Source organism: Spea bombifrons, chromosome 7, assembly GCF_027358695.1.
Source record: "Spea bombifrons isolate aSpeBom1 chromosome 7, aSpeBom1.2.pri, whole genome shotgun sequence".
NCBI classification, from domain to species: Eukaryota; Metazoa; Chordata; class Amphibia; order Anura; family Pelobatidae; genus Spea; species Spea bombifrons.
Window position 1 is genome coordinate 39,714,393 of NC_071093.1, and position 18,431 is coordinate 39,732,823.

Here is an 18,431-nt window from a genome sequence, read left to right on the forward strand (position 1 = left end):
GTGCTCCAAGTGGTAGTGATATGGATGCACACATCTAAGAGTACCCCCAAATACTTAATAAATCAATATAATGTATAATGAATCCTACCCCTACAGGCTGACAATCTACAGGAATGTAATAAAAGTTGATGTACTAAGGACTGTCAGAGGTGGTACCACCATTAAGTTGACTCCACCAAATAATGAAATGTGAATAGTATATTGTGTATAAGCCTAAATTATTTGTCTCTCCTGTGTTTGGCATAGATGATCACAGCGTGATCAGAAAAAACAAGGACTGTTTCCAAAACAAATGTAGAACAAGAGGTCATAGTCTAAAACTAGACGGTCAGAGGTTTAGGTGCAATGTAAGGAATTAGACGTAGATAAATGGAACAGCCTCCCAGCAGAAGTGGTAGAGGCTAATAAAATAATTTAAACATGCATGGGATGGACACATGGCTCCTGAATCTAAGGTGAGCCCAAGGACTGATTTAGGTCTGAGCATGGGCAGATTAGATAGACCAAATGGTTCTTAAATGCTGTATCTATGTATTATTTTTGTAATACATTCAGTATCCCGCTGGTCAATAAACAAAATAAAGCTTTCTTCATTGGCCAGGATGGAAGACCTAAGGGCCCTGCAAAGTATAGATAATCATCTAGCATAATTTGAATAATAATAATAATATTATTATTATTATTATTGTTAATAATAAGCCTAATAACAACATCATTATTAGGGTTATTATTAACAATAATAATTATTATTATTGATATTTTTTACTTTTGGACAATACTTTATATCCTTATGACATATATTTCATATACTGTGGACTATCACTCTCATCCTCCCCAGCCGATTCCTTGGCTAAGCCTAATGGGAGTTATAGACCAGATATCTCAGAGATTGGCAATATTTTGCAAACTATAGGTTATGTAAAAAGTATATATTTCATGAAGGAGGCTGAGGAGGCTACCATAAAGCTGCAGTATATCTATAATGTGCATATGCCTTTTCTTTTTCTTACACAAAGTTTTGTTCAGCGTTCTAAGGGACAAGGGTTCTAAATGTCCTCTGTGTCCCAAAATCAGCCTAGTTTAACTTAAAACCTACTGATGCTTCCTCCTGGCCTGTCTGCCTTTCTAAAGGACTATGATTCCAGGCCTGTAAAGGCCAGAGATGAATTGGTGGGAGGATAAAACCTAGCAGATTGTGATAAAAAGAAACAAGGCAAGGCAAGTAACAGTCCTGAATGCAAGTCTTGTACATCTTATTATCAAGTTAATTAAAGCCAGACTCTGACAATGTCACTGGACTGCTAGAAAAAAAAAGGGATTTAAATGCAGTGTCTCTCAGGATTTGATGTCAAGGGCTGCTTTTCATTGAGCTGCAGTGAGTCTGTTTGCTTGGAACTGCTCTCCTGATTTAAGGAGGTGGGGGTGCATTTAAAGAAACCAATTGACAAGGAAGCAATTATTAAATTTTGATGTTCAAAAATAATAATAAGAGAGGAATGAAACCACTTGCATGATTTCTGTTTAGATTGAAAGGCACAGAAAGAGATATGAAGGCTTGTAGCTGCATCAAAGATTGTTCTAGCTTTAAAGGCAACACTCCAACTCTTGAAGAGATCTTATTAAAAAAAAAAAAAAAAAAAAAGCTTTTCTTGGCACTTATTTAAAAAAAAAAATACACATTGAAATTCAGAAAGGCAGTTGCTATGTGGACTTGAGGTCAAGTGAGGGGCGGATTATATGCTACTTCATAATAATATTAATTAAACAATTTGCATGCTAATAAGGTAACAATTATCAGGCTTCTGTTGAAAGATACAGGTTATTACAACACGCCAATCTGAGTGCAAAGGGGTCAGCGAGTGAAAGACGAGCGAAATTTCAACTCAAATTAACATTCTGTCAGCTCCAGAAAATAGGATAAATAAAGTCGAATTAATTCTTTATAATAAAAAAGAGAGAGATTGAGAAAGTCCCTTTTTTTCTCCTCTCTGGCTTGATTACCATTCTGTATTCAGAAACACGTTTTCCTTACATTCCACTCCAGAACATCCAACAGAAAATGAGGCAGTTATAGCTGGAGGCAAAATTTGGTCTGGAGGACACAGTTTACATTCAGTATTTATTGAGAAAGAAATTAAATTATGGTGAAAAGTGAAGCCCTTACCCCCTGACCTAAGAATTAATACCAACACCATTTTCTTATCTGTAGTTTCTTTAAATTATTTTTATTATGATGTTTATTATTGTTTTTATTATTATTATTTATTTTTACTTTGTATTATTGTTTCTGGTTGTTGTTTCTTTTTTTTCTTTTTTTTTTTTTATTATTGTTGTATTGTACAGATAAATCATAGTTCACATTTGCATGCACAAGAAAACCGACATGTAATAATTGCAAAATAAAATATAGATAAAAATAATAAATCAAATGCATCGGGAAAAAAAATTCTAAAAATATCCACATCACCCAACAGTCTGTAGTATGTATTTTTATTCTAATATTTAATCGATTATTTTAAAAAAATCGAATTCCTATAAAAAAAACACACTTTCACACATTCACATATATAAGTATATTATTTATGTATAATATATATATATATATATATATATATATTTATATATACATGGCCCTTTTTGCTACCTTATTAAAATAGAATTTAAAACTGAATTTCATCCAAATATGTGAAGAGCAGGTGACATATATTATTTATCCTGGTATTATCCCCTCTGTATGTTATCTTCCGATCCAATTCTGGGTCATCTGTTGTCTGGTTATCTTATGATAAGAGGGAATCTGGTTGAATATCTGATTCCAGCTTAAAAAAGCCATCTCCCTGGATACAGAAACAGTGGGGTACATTTTACAACTCAGCCTAAAAAAGATAGGCAGACCTCTTATCCTGTTTGCAGTGTAATTGAAATATTAGCATTTCTGTAGGTTGCTTAACATTATCAAACAGATTTTATTTTTTTTTTCACTAAAATGAAAGCATAAAACACAAATAAAACACATTTATTTTTTTTCTTCACTTTTATCCCCTCCCTCCCCAAATATTGGGTAATAAATCTGCAGTATTTCTTCAGATCAAATAAAATCCAAAACCAAATGGTTATTTCTGATTTATTTCTACAATATATCTTTGGTTAAATTCTACTATTAGCCTTAGTCTCTTTTTTTTAACATTTACAGCTTAACCCCTTGGTGACCAGCTAACTATTTAAATGTCTGGGGTCTGACAGGGATCATTAGGTTTGTCCTCCTTGTTGCTGTCTTATATAAAATCCTTAAATGTGGTATTTAGTAAAATAAAAAAAAAAGGAAAGAGGAAAAAAATCTTCTTCTGCAAGGGATGTGAGGATATAGATGAGAAGCCTTGTAGTTTTAAATTCAATGTGACAGGTTTGGAAAGAAGGAATGATGAATACCCCCCCACCCCACCTCTATTATTAGATCACTCTATTTGCTGCTCAATGTCTCCCTGTAATTGGAGCAAACATCACTTTAAAGGTTCAGAGAGTAGCAGCATTTCTGCAGAAAAATCCCTACAAGCCCTGTGAATGTTTTAAAGTGAAATCTATTAGTTCTTTGGAGATGGGAGGGGAGGGGGATGCACTTTATCCCTCCCCAGTTCTTCCAGTCTGTGTGTAGTATTTAGCTGGGTATCAATCAGATACATTAAGTTCCATTTTATCCCATCCACTCCTGGCAGCCTCCCTCCCTCTTGTTGTGATGCAATTCTTATCACTGCCCCCCTTGTCTTGTTGTGACAGCCCTGATATTGTTTATTGAGGTGGATGTCAGGTGTAATTAGCAATCGATATGGAAAACGTTTCCTGCAAGCCACGTCTCTGACGTCATAGCCGATTAAGGTTTCTTATTGGTCCCAAATTCCCCAAGCCTGGGCTAATTATTGTGTGCTTGATGTTCATAAAGTAAAGCTCATCTGTGACTTGAAGCATGTCTCCTCCTTACTGGTCACTGCCACTGCATGCTTACTAAGGTCCTACAAGGAAGCTTGCAGCTGTGGCAGCTCTATCCCGGGAGATGATGGACAGTAGGATCCTTGATCATTCTCATGCCCAGTTTGGGGGCTCCATGAGTGGGATGGTGGGCTTTCCTTACCCCCTCAGTCATCACCATGTGTATGAGATAGCCAGCCACCAGCTGCAGTCTGCAGCAGTCCCCTTCTCCATAGACGGATTACTGAGCAGCTCCTGCTCCGCTTCTGTGGTCAATCCGACCCCTCTGCTGCCTTCTGGATGTAGCATGAACGGAGACAGCCAACAGTACAAGCTGGCAGGTAAGATAAGAGCGCAGACAGCATGCAAGGGGATCGGGAATAATGCTCCAAAAAATGGATGATAATATTTTACAGACCGGAGGGGAATGGGATGTCCTGGATTTAGTGGGAGCTACAGAACATGGACATCCCTAATATACAATCGCCAAGCAGTGGGCAAGGAGAGGGATCAACGCTTTATCTACAATTACATCAAATTACACAAACATATATATATATAGACACAAATGTATATATATAAATATAATATATAATATATGTCTGTAAAGATTTGTAATATATACAATGTTTGCTTTTTATAAATATATGTATTACCTAAAATAATGAAATATAGGAAAAATATTTTCCGTATTAATGTGATCTATACAGAGCCCACATCTCTTAGACATCACACCGAGCCCTGGCTGCTCGCACGCAGGCAGAATGGGGTTTAAAGGGGCATCTGACAGCTCACAGTCAGACACACACGTGTACCTCGCTGGGAAGTTGTTGTTGTCTCAAACAAGAGAGGAATACAGGCAAACAGGTCTGTAAAAAGATATAGGGACTGACCCTTTAAAACTATTTATTAAAAAATCGGAGTTTAATAAATCGATGTCGATTTATTGTATTTTTCCTGTGAGGATTAAATAAATTAATTTACAACGGTAATGCTGTTTTATGCTACAACGAACACACTCCCACACACATTATATATATATACGTGTATATATATATATATATTTATATATATGTGTGTGTGTATATATAGTTACAATAGTATACTGAATCAGTATTTTTAGGATAAATTACTTGCCAGGCCTGGCTTTATTGCTTTGTTGTGGGGTCAGATAATGTAGCAGGCCCTTCTGGTGTACCTGGGGGTCTTACAAGGTGACAAGTCCTAGTCTTGTTTGTGTGAATTTGTTAGGTGCAGATCTTGTCACAAACACTAGCCGTGGGAATAGGTACAAGGAGGGCTGGAAAAGCCATTTCTCTGCAGGGGGCACATTAGTATTTTCCAAATTCACTTTCCAAACACTGAGAAGTGATCATAAAATGTCTTTGATCTGTGGGAGAAACAACATTTCAAAGCTGGATCTCTTTCCTTATATATATCACGTACACACATGTATTTATATATTCGATACATTGTATATATTTCTACAATTTTAGATTTGTTATGGGTTTTTGTTACGTTGTAATTTGTTGGCTCTTAAATAATAATAATAATAATAATAATTGTAGATTCTGGTGATCCAGACAAGGAAAGCCCTGGGTGTAAAAGAAGACGGACAAGGACCAACTTTACTGGGTGGCAGCTGGAGGAACTAGAAAAAGCCTTCAATGAAAGTCATTATCCAGACGTCTTCATGAGAGAAGCTTTGGCATTAAGACTAGACTTAGTGGAATCAAGGGTTCAGGTAAATCTCATTCCGTATCTCTTTCTATAGAATTGTTATTATTTTTTGTATTATTATATTTGCCATCAGGCCAGTCTCATATATGTATAAGTGACTTCTAAATCTACAGCCTCCTTAAAATACAAAACAAGGGCTAATGGTGTTTTAATTAGACACAGTCTCCTTGCTGTGGCATGCCTATTTGCATTTCCATATCTCCTTTGTGTAATATGCTTCAAATGAACCCAGAGATATTATCAACAATGTTGTACAGATGTCTTGCGTTTGAATTATTACATCCAATGAATTATTTATATTTGCATGTTTATGGGAAAACAAGGGGACACAGCATAACAATGATCACTCCACAAAACAATCTAGAAAATACATAATTAATTTAAACACGTTTAATTAGTTGTAAAGACCATTTCATACATGTTTGGTATCTGTTACGATTATATATATATATATATATATACTTTCAATTCACATACTACAATAATATATAATTCTGAATTGTAGAGTTCCATCGAATTTTAGGAAAAATGACCAATTTCCTTACATTTTATTAAACATCTTGTAAATGTCAGTTTTTGTTCTTTAGTATCTAAGCTAGAGTCAAGGTGAAAATTAACTTTTTGCTGTGCTAAAATATTAACTATTAAAAATATTAGATAATCCAATGCTTATGCTTACGAAAAGTAATAATTTTTAATTGAGCATAGGATTCGATTTAAGTAAATACAATATCATTTGTATTTTTATCTAATGATCAAATATATATATATATATATATATATATATATATATATATATATTAGAAATTAAAGGAGGGATTAACTTCATAATTTAGACCTCAAGGGTTTTGAGTTTATTATGAAGAAGTGTAGCGGAGAACATTATTCTAACATTAGCTTTGTTTCAGTGTGTTTTTTTTTTCTTCTGAAAATGCACTTTCCACCCCCTTCTGACCTCTTCTGGTCTCAAACTCTTTTATCCAATTTGTTCTGAGATTGTTAAGTGAAGTCAAGACCTTGGTTTCTCCTTTAATTCCATAATGAACAATTCTCAGAGGCAACACCGCCTGGAATTAGCACAAAGGAAGAAATTACAGGGAAAAAACACACAAAAAATGTAACATCAGATCTCCAAAAAAAAACTGTATCGGGTACAGTGATTTTTACACCAGAATATCAAACTAATTTTTCAGTTATCATTTATTTTTTAGGATACGGAGGTCTAAGTGACACCAGTAATTTACTAGAGGGTTAACCGTGAAGCGATTATTAAAATTCCTATTTGATCGGGCCTTTTGCAATTGTATTTTTCGTGATTTTTTTTAAAATATAAACTTTGTAGATTTCTGCTACATTTTAGTTAGCATTATTTGCTAGTATAGCCTATTGGAACTATAAAAGGAATTATTTGCTTATACTTATTTTTTTTTTTTTTGCAACCCTCCCCTAATTGTTAATCTTCTCATGCCAGTATCAAATTTCCAATTTAATTCAGAAAAGTGTTTTTTTCTTAAATGTATCTCTGTTAATCTTCCATCGCTTAATTGGTACTGAATCTGCAAACTACCAGACTAATTTACCCGACACTTTTTATGTGCATTTCAGATCGTAAAAGTCATGGTAGAGGAGGAAAAAATATAAAATGTGTCAGTTCCTTTATTACATAAACATTCTGTGCTTCTCAATGCATGAATATTTATCAAATATTTTTTTTTACTCGAATATATACAGAATATATATATATATATATATATATATATATTTACATATATATCTATATATATATATTCTATATTTATAATCAATGTATCCTTATACACCTATAAAAAGACAAAGAGAGAATTTATTTGTACACAAATTAATTTTCCCATGTGCTCTTTTTAGTACTTTGAATTAATAAATGAAAAAATATGCCAAATATATTTCGTGTACACAAGGTGACAAAACGTTTGTAAATTGGTGCAAAATCCTTACTGTTTTGTGGAATTTAAGTTGTGGCAATATTTTTGTGGTTATATGATCTGCGCAGAGATTACTTTGGAAACAAAAGCCGTTGAACGAAAAAGCACGAAAAAAATAAATAAAAAACCAAAATATAATAATGATAAATAAAGAATAGTATCTTAAAAATTATGTACAGGAAAAAAAGATAAAGAAATCTTTTCCCACGATATTAAAACCACTTCCTCTAACAAACCGTGTGCACCATGAATCAGAGTATCAATTAACATCACTGGGGGGGAATAGCAACTTTATCTTGTAGGACAATGAATATAAAGCAATTGCCCAGACTATCTTAAAATATTACATTCCAAATAACACTTTCTGTGCCAGAGAGTGGCTGATCAATGAGAAGACCTCTCTCTGGCGCTGAAATGGTAAAATAAAATGAAACACGAGAGTAAATTGTCTATTTCTCGGCCAGTGCTGAATGTTAATTGATTTTCGTTATTCGGTGTGCAGGTTTGGTTCCAAAACCGTAGAGCAAAGTGGAGAAAGAAAGAGAATACAAAGAAAGGACCTGGAAGGCCTGCACATAACTCCCACCCCACCACCTGCAGTGGAGAACCCATGGACCCCGAGGAGATTGCCAGAAAGGAGCTGGAAAAAATGGAGAAGAAGAAAAGGAAGCAGGAGAAGAAGATGCTGAGGAACCAGTCTCGCCACCAGCACTCTCCCAGTATGTCTCTCCATACACCCAGCTCTGACAGTGACAGTGGCCTCTCCCAGACTCAGGACTCTTGCTCAATTGAGCCCAGCATCTCAGAAATGGGACAAAGAGACCAAACCCAATCGAGCTGTGACCAAACAGGGCAAGCCTTCTTCCAAAGCCAAAGAAACACAGGACAGAAAGACAGGGTCAGTGACAAGGACTCACCAACAGAGGCGAACCACAACTCAGGCTTGTGCCCAAATGGTAGAGGTCCTGGATTCCAGAAGCTGAATCCTTTCAGTGTGGAAAGTCTCCTGTCTGACTCCCCACCAAAAAGAAAGACAGGTATGGACTTTCCTGGGTTATCAAGCCCCAGGACCTTGATTGGCAAGGGGCATTTTCTTCTGTATCCCATCACCCAACCTCTTGGATTCATAGTACCACAGACTGCCCTTAAAGCAAACTCTACCCAGGACATGGGCAGCCCACGACCAAAAGACTCCGTCCACGACAATAACTCGGGTCAAAGTATCTCCCCAAACAACAAACACAACATTTATTCTGGGAAAAATACGAACTCATCTTCACAGGTCAGTCTAACTGTCTGCAAGGCTGAAACCAGTTGCCATCTAGGGGTCACCACCACCAATACTGTCCAGGCTGGCCAGGGGGACACGGCAGATGGACAGATGGACAATTCATTGACCCAACCAAAATCTCCCCTGTCCCCTGCAAGTGACAGCAAACCCAGAATCACCCCTGACTGTTCTGAGGAAACCACATCCCCTTCCAAACCTAGCATAGACTGTGAAAACATAGATTTGGACTAATCCCCCCTCTCCACCAAAACCCCCCGTTTTTTTTTAAAGGACTTTTCACAGACTTCAAACATTCCCAAAGGTGAACCCTCAAAATATCTAACAGTTTCTTAACCACTGCTCCCCAGACAACCTGTAGAAAAAAATAGTATTTACTAATCAGGTGCAATTATTTTAGTGAGAACAACACGGTTAATTAGCAGTTTCAACTTAATAGGAGAGAAGTGTAATACTTTATCAAAACATTTCCACAAAGGAGTTAAAAAAAAAGCAACGGAAAATCCTCACTCTTGTAAAATGCAAAAATGTATACAAATATTTATATATGTAAAACTTTTTTTTTTTATAAATAAAGACGAAAACTGTGTTTCACCTCTTGTTGTTTAAAACAAAGGATAAAATTGCGCATGTAACTTTCTATGACATATATTTATGTTTATATATATATATTTCTATAATGTATATATTTCTATTATATATATGTGTGTATATATATATATACACACATACATACATAGGCCTTGTGTGTTTATGTATATAACCATAATATTTTAGGTTGCCCTTCTATTTTTTCTATTTAATTTTTTATATTTTTTTTTAGTATATGCTATTTTTTTATATTCTATTATAATTGTTTTTATTTATTTATTTTTTTAAAAATGTATTCTTTCTATATTTTTCTTTGTATGTGTTTATTGCTTAACAAATTTATGCATTCGTGCCCCCCGCCCCCCCATAGCCTCTCTGACACACACACACAAGGTTACTAGCTGCAGGCTATAGGACCGGCCCAGCTCATGCAGAGTTTTGATATGAAAGTAATTATTTTCCCGGTGGCTGCTTCAAGGGATTCAGTTTTCTTGCCCAAAGGGTTATTATACATTACCGATTTCTAGTGATATGAAATCACATAAACTTCCTACAATAATAGAATTAGCATGAAAGGCTGGGGTGTCAAATTGAAATTGGAATATAATAGCGTCAGCAGCTGTGGGAGTGTGTGTGCATATTGGATGTGAGATGGGGAATTCGTGGGGCGGAATTTTCATGAGCCTTTCTCTCTTTGTCGGGGCTCTTGTAGCTGGCTATATTAAGATAGATGTTCAATGATATCCCTCATTGTTCTGTCGCTTATATTGATGTTGTGTGTTATCAACCTATTGATCATATGTCGCCTGTAATAGGACAGGCGCAGCCAATGCCCCTTTATACAAAAGCAGAACACATTTGTCGTAATAGGGTTGTGTGTCTCCAGAGACCCTATGTGGGCTTCAGGACATCTGCACCAAAAAAAAAAAAAAAAAAAGAAAAAAAAAGCAAACCTGAATTTAATAAGCACAACCCCCATTTTTTTATTTTTTTTTTTAAAAAAAGAGAAAATAATTAAAAAAAATATTTCAACAATTCTTATTTTTTTTTCCAGGCTCTCTAAGACAGTAAAAAATTAAATCCCCAAGAAGGTGGATTCTCAATTATTAAAACCATTAATTCTAGCTAGGCTGTGCACAGTGGAATTATGTTTACAGCCTCGTTAAATATCCCTGATCCCTCCTGGTCATCAGTCCTTTATTTGCAAATAAATTGAAAATAATCAGACGGACAGGCTTTGCTTTTCCGTGCTGGCACAAATGAATTTTGGAGCCTGAGTCCCTTTAATAATATTTACATAATTTTCGCTCACTGACTCTGATATTTGCTCTCTAGGAGACAGAGCTTATAGGAAAGAAATAATTAGATCAAAAGAGAAAGTGAGAGAGAGGAAGGGAGAAAAATAATTCAGTAGGGATTGTCTATCAGAAATGGGGACATTTAACCGAATCCTATTTTCTTCCCCCAAAACCCACATATATATTAGGAGATTAGTACCCCTTGCTTGGGAGAAAGGGCAAAATTAAGAGTTTAAAGCTAAATAGATTAGATTGGTGTTAACCTCTCATGTTGCTCCCCAGCGAATAAATTTTTTAAAAAAATGTATAATATAGGGTCTTAACAGCATATAGCACCCCCAGGCAGTTAAAAAAAATAAATGAAATAAAACAAAATATTTGTCTTTATTATTTGAAATGCTAACATTAACACCAGCCACCCCCTCGATTAAACTGTACTGCATATTATAAAATAGCAGAACAAAATGAGTGTGTAAAATGCTGATTATTTTAACTAAGGTGAACAATTTTATCTAAATGCTTTAACTTTAATCAGTAAAAATAAATAAATAAAAATTAAATAAATAAAATATTATTCCTAATAATTTGAGACGCTAACCTTGGCACCGGCCATCTCCTCGACTGAACTGTATTAAAATATTCTAAAAAAAAATTGTGCGTAAGGTGTAACAATTTGTCTACAAGCCATAACTTTAAGCAGTTAAAAAAAAAAAAGAAAATTAAAAAATATATATTTCCTTATAATTTGAAAGGCTAACATTAGCACCAGCAATCCCCTCGATTAAACTAAAATATAAAATAGTAGCAAAAAAAAAAATAGTGTGTAAAATGCTGGTTATTTTATCTAAGATGAACAATTTGTCTAGAAGCCATAACTTGCCTCCTTTCTTCAATTTGCAGCTGTTCATTTGGGTAAGGGGGGGGGGGGTGTAGACTCATGTTTAATGTATATGCAGTTTGAATGTTGAAGTATATCTGCCTTCACACTCATGTCCTTAAGGTGAAATTACAGATTTACTTAAGCAGTTTAGCTCCCTCTCTCTCTCTTTTTTTTCCTTAAGAACCCCCCCCCCCAAAAAAAAAGCAGCAGGCTGTGTGATTCTAGACAAACTATCAATCGATCTGGACCAAGGCAGCCTTTAGGAGATGTGTCCTCCATGAATCAAACCTTATGAATTCAATTTCTTCCAGGAGAAATTTTCAATTTGAACGCTGGATCATTATGGGAGAGTGTAAATTGTTTTTGCTCTATTATGCATCGGACGCCATCATTTTTCTTCCTAATTACAGAGGTGTCAGGTCGGGCTGTCATGCAAGCGCTGATTTTCAATTTAAGCGATCATCATACATTCATTTTCCCATTTGATAAATCTGCTATCTAGACGGGCTCTCCATGCCTGGAATATTAAGAGAGGAGCCGGCATAGGGCTCTGTAATGGGGAGATGTGTATGCAGTTCTAAGCGTTAGATCAGGCAGCTAATTTAGCACCTCCTGATTTTCCATCTACATTTCTCATTTCCAATTCTCTAAGGGACAGAAAAAAAAAAAATCAGCCCAGAGGCTGAGCTCCTATCCAGATAGAAAGAGAGGGAGAGAGAGAGAGAGAGAGAGAAAGGAGAAAAGAAAAAAAAAATCAGAAAAAAAAGAGTTAGAGAGGGGGATAAAAGCCACCAAAACGCTTGTTTTCTATTACACAACTTCCAAATTAGGATATCAAGCTTAATTAATGCTAATTGAGTTCTTCAATACGTGTTATTTTTATTTAATAGAAACAAATTTGCACAATTAATTAGAGAGGTAATTTCAAGAGCCTCATTTACAAGACAGGCTCTTCTGCCTTAAAAAAAAATTGTCTGAGTCAATTAATGGATGGGGTGGAGTGCTGGTGTTGGTGGGGTGTGTGTGTATGTGTGGGGGTGTATTTGGGAAGGAGGGAAGATGGGGGTGGAGGAATTTTTTTGGGGGGTTGGGGTGTGAGAGGCGCAAGGTTGGGTGGGTATATTTGAATATATAAAGGAAATGTTTGTTTGGAAGTGGGGCTTATAAATAAGAAGGTAAGCAAACGATGGTACCCCGGTGGACTGCAACTCTCATCACGCTCAAAGTTGAGAGAAGAGGGTAACGTTGTCTGTGCCCTATAGGTCTCCTAGTCCACCAAAGATTGAGAGCTAGACGTCCTCTCTGTAATTTAAAAGAGTTGGACTGATAGAAAGGTATAAAGGCCGTGCTGAGAGTGATGATAGTTATAACCCTTAGCAGACACGGTTCTATGCGGATATCTATAACCGGCAAGGGCTATTGTTCACACCGAGAGTGATGGGACTTATAATAACCATCAAGAGGCACTACGTTTCCATACGGTAGCTTATCCCAGACAAGGGTTAATATCCTTGCTGAGAGTGATACGAGTTATAACCCTCAGCAGGTTCGGTCCTTTAGTGATTCATATCACCGACAAGGGCTATTGTTTGTGTTCAGAGTGATGAAAGTTATAACCATCGACAGTCACGGTTCCATAAGGTAGCCGATCCCAGTCAAGGGATCCTAGCTGAGGGTGATACGAGTCATAACGCTCAGCAGGCACGATCCTTTTCGGATACCTATTCCCAACAAGGGCTATTGTTCATTCTAAGAGTCATGGGAGTTGTAATCATCAAGAGCCACGGTTCCATATGGTTGCCTCTATGAGGCAAGGGGTATTGTTATTGCTGAGAGTGATGAGTGTTATAACCCTCAGCAACTACGGCTGGTGTGTCTGGCTGTTAGCTCATCGGTGTCGTTAGTTTTTAGCTGATTGTTACAAAGTAGAAGAGAAGGCAGGATGGAGGCCAAGAGACATCATTACAGGAGCCCTCTCTTAGAAATAAGTACATTTTAGGCTATTTATCAAAGTCAAGGAAATAGCACACATTGCAAATTCTGCTCCATTTCCTTACTTTTGCAGCTAACATTTTTTAATAAATATAAATACCTAATACTTGACTTATATATCATTGTTTTCATCAATTGCTCATCAGCCTTTATTTTATGGTCAAAAAGTTTTTTTTTTAATAGCCTTAATAAATCCAATATATTTGCATTTTATTTATTGGTAATTTTGCAAAACAATTCATAGCAAGGTCATGGTGAAACTAAAGGATTCAATTATGATGTAATGAAAAAGGAGATCTTTTTATTTTAGTATTAATAGTATTTGTAGAGCTTACATATTCCGTCCTGATGTACAATTGTAGGGTTTGTATGTCTGTGTCAATGGCAGAGAGGAAGAGGAGCTACTTGGGGTATAAATCAGGCCCACTATAAATCTAGTGTACTACAATATTGATGAGAAAATGACATGTTTTTGGGGCAAAAATAACTTCTTCTTGTGTATGACAATAACCTTTGCACTTGCTTTCAGGATATAGGACAACCAGCCCATCCCTGCTGTGTTTAAAGTGTAGATTTAACCTTACCAGGGGCTTGGGGTATTTAAAAATACTATTAATATAGACTTACATTAAATTACATGTTTTCCTTAATTATAGGTATTAGTATATTAACTGAAACATGACTTGATATATATGTAAAATAATATTTTTAAGGACATTAGTGTCAAGTCTTAGTAAATCTTACATGGGTTGAAGCTTCAATGGTCCCTTTTAACATTATATGTACGGTATATATTGATAACTTGGATTAATTAAATAATAATAATAATAATAATAATAATAGTAATAATAATTATTATTATTACTATTACTTTTTTTAAACCAAAAGTCTGCAGCTTCTCGGTAACCAAAGAGTTAATAAGAGTACCTTCTTGGCAACAATGGTGACTAAATGAGACCCCAAATATCAAGGTCCCTTTATAGATACAGTGGATAAACACACATCTTAGTGCCCCTTATGACTGGTTTGAAGGCCTGCTGCTTTAAATCGGTTTAAAATGTCACTTATGGCGACCCGTTTAGGTGACAAGCTTTATCAAGATCACTTTAAGTATCTATTTGATTCATAAAGATCAATTACAGGACTTATTCTATATGATGGCTCTAAAATGACAATTTATCCAGAGGTGGCTAAGTTTTCATTGCAGGTGATGGGTTGGAATAACAGAGTTATTTCCACTTGGAATTACTGGTTACAATAACCCCAATGGGAAAGGGACAGGCTAATTTGGTGGGGTAAGTGGCATACGAATTTAAAGGGCCAGTTTAAATACCTAGATCTCCTGGTCCTGTTGGAGCCCTGGTAGACGGTGTTGATAAATCGGTGTGTGCTTGTAGGAGGGTGATTTATTTTTAACCCCGAGGTGTACAAGCCCCTGACAGTTTGGATGAATTAGCCCCGGCTTGGCCGGCCTCTAATGAGAGGATATTATTTCAGCACCTCGGATAGAGCGTGAAGAACGAGAGAGGCTCATCCGGAGGTGTCACATCGATTCTCCCGGTCAACGCCACTACATACCGAACCCGGCAGGGAGACGACACAGCTGGGGGCCCAGAGCCCGAGTATAGAGCCCCGATCCAGCTACACAGCTTGTAATACCAGGGCCTTATATATATATGTATGTGTGTATGTATATATATATATATATATATATATATATATATATATATATATATATATATATATATATATATATATATATATATATATATATATATATGTATATATATATCAATATACAGCACCGGCATATAACACACTTTGACCATATCGAACATATAACCAATAAAGATGTATATGCACATATTCTATGGGTGCACATGACACCGTCGTATATATTATATACATTCTCTAAAAAGATTCCTCTATATATGATATATATATATATATATATATATATATACACACACATATATGTACAAAGTAATGTGCACATTCTCCATAATATTATTTTGTAATACACCTAATCAGATGACACACTATACAAAATGCATGCATTACAAAAGTATGTATAATAATATATTTTAGTTTATACATATAGTGTGTAACGTATGTACATATATCTATATATATATATATATATCTATAGCTATATATATATATATATAGATATATATATATATATATAGTAATGCTATGTACACGTATAGAATGTATATTACTTTGTCTTGCTGTGTATGTATGTGTATATATGTGGGTGTGTAGAAATCATCCGTTGCATAATATCTGTTAATATATTGATCTATACTGACACCTGGCTTTAATACAATTTCAATTTCATCTCACCTCAGCCAGATAATAATTTCGATGCTATAATTGTGAATTCATTTAAGCAGCCAAGTAGGTCAGGAGCTATTTTAAGGGGGCGCTATACTTCACAACCCCCACAACAGTGGCAGGTATTAGTAACTCCCTATAGACCAATGATAACAACAAAGCACAACACACATACACACACTCTCACACATTTAAACACACACACACATACACACATTTATTTCAATACAGAAGCACTAAAGAAGCTTTGGAGAGGAAACAATTTCAGACCTGCACTAAATATCCATTTAGGAATACATGGAGGTAATTATATAATTTAAAACCCATTTAGCTATGGATATCACTACAGTAAATATGCATACTGCTAATAAGATTTGCACAATTACTCCAGTCAAACAGGAAGAAAGTGAGATGTTTACCACTAACATATAGAACTCTCTTTTTTAATTAGAAACTTGAAACAGAGCATTAACCACTTCAGCGCCAGATAAAAGGTAAAGGGTTAATTATCTATCATCTTTTGGTCCTGAAAACCCTGATGTTGAGCAACTCAACTGACGTTGGGCTGTTTGTGGTTAACCCTTTGTGAAGCAGAGTGTAGTGGAAAGTCCCCTTCTGAGCTTCAAATGGTTAAGTGTAAAGGATGGGGGTTAGAACTATTGGATCATGTCTTTTCTTGGCAGGGTGAGGCTGAAATATTAACAAACAACTGTTTAATAACTGCGAAGCAAACCCCTCTGGGTTAGGAAGAATGCTATCTATACACAGGGATAGTGCAGAACATAGACAGCTTGTAAGCAAATACTGAGTGGCAGAGGTTGTGGTTAAATAATGTAACATAGAATAAAAAACACCACAATGTTATGAGAGTTTAAAATGGCACATTTATAGACACAAACTTGCCAGGATTAGCTTCATTTCCTCAAAGTCTTCCTGATGGACTGATTGTATTTTACTGAAATGCATGGATTTATCATTTTTTTTTTACAAATAAAAACACATACACAGAACACACACATATATGCATAATGTATTTATACATATGTACATATTACTTACTTATACATAGCGCCTCACTGCTGAATGTATCTACCCCTACATTTATTCACGAGTATATAAGGGATATATTCACAACCATGCGCTTATACAAATACCTAATCACTAATACCTCCATTTACCGAAGAAGTGTGTTATTCCGGGGTTAATATATTCACTCCCACATTTGTCAACGTGCACACACATATATATATGAATATATATATGTATATAATATATATACATATATAGTATAATATATATTATGTATATATTATAATATAGTATATTATACACGGTATATATATATATTATATATATATACATACATACTTACACATATATATGTATATATATATATATGTATATATATGTACCACAATATAAGAAAAACAAACAAACAAATACATTCAAATTAAGCAATGTAGTGTACTCTGACACATACATGTACACTAATAATAATAATAATAATAATAATATATAATTAATATTATGTGAATGACACTGAAATTTATAATATAATAAGAAACTTTTTAAGGAAAACATTCGCAAATATGTTAAAACATACAATATCAAACATTATATTACTCACACAAATGCACATAATGATACAATGCTGCTCTTAGACATTGCAAAGGTTTAGTACAGTTTCTCAGAAGCATTCTCAAATCACTACTGATTATTATGTACAGGGATAATTATTTATTGACACTAAATCTGTATATTTAAGGGGGAGATGAAATTCCACATGGAAAGGGCAAAAAACCAGTAAATTGGAATTAACTATGTCTGGCCAATTATTTGCTTTGAAGGAATGGGGAGCTCTCCATTGCCTCATTAGTTGTGACTTCTAATATTTTAAAGATGATAACTCATTCTTTCCACCAGTAAAGACAATCAGTTCTCTGCCTGAATTTCATTTAACTTTATATTCCCAACAGAAGGAGCATCATGTGTTTGCCTTAACTCTTTCTATTCCAGCAGGCACCCCTCCAGCACAAAAAAGGTTAACATTTCTCTTTCACCTCAATTGCCCCTGCCATAACAAGCCTCGTGTGTTTCTATAGCCCAATAATATTATTTCTATTAATAGTATCTTAAATCGCAATTATTATTATCATTACTACGTAATAGAGGGAGATCAGGTAAGTCGGCTATTAACATAAGAATGACTATAAAGTCACATATATTTTATGTATTATTATTATTATTATTATTATTATTATTATTATTATTATTATTATTATTATTTCGTAATAGAGGGAGATCAGGTCAGTCGGCGTTTAACATAAGATTAGCTATACAGTCATATATTTTATGTATTATTATTACTATCATTATTATTA

General features: G+C 34.9%; 1 protein-coding gene across 1 annotated transcript; it reads left to right on the forward strand.

Moving 5' to 3' along the window:
• The first annotated feature begins 3,625 nt into the window (after nucleotides 1–3,625).
• On the forward strand, nucleotides 3,626–9,546 carry UNCX (UNC homeobox). Its single transcript, XM_053471201.1, has 3 exons — nucleotides 3,626–4,304; nucleotides 5,532–5,707; nucleotides 8,167–9,546. The coding sequence occupies exons 1-3, from the start codon at nucleotides 4,049–4,051 to the stop codon at nucleotides 9,184–9,186; spliced, it is 1,452 nt and encodes a 483-aa protein (XP_053327176.1). The 5' UTR covers nucleotides 3,626–4,048; the 3' UTR covers nucleotides 9,187–9,546.
• Nucleotides 9,547–18,431: the final 8,885 nt, after the last annotated feature.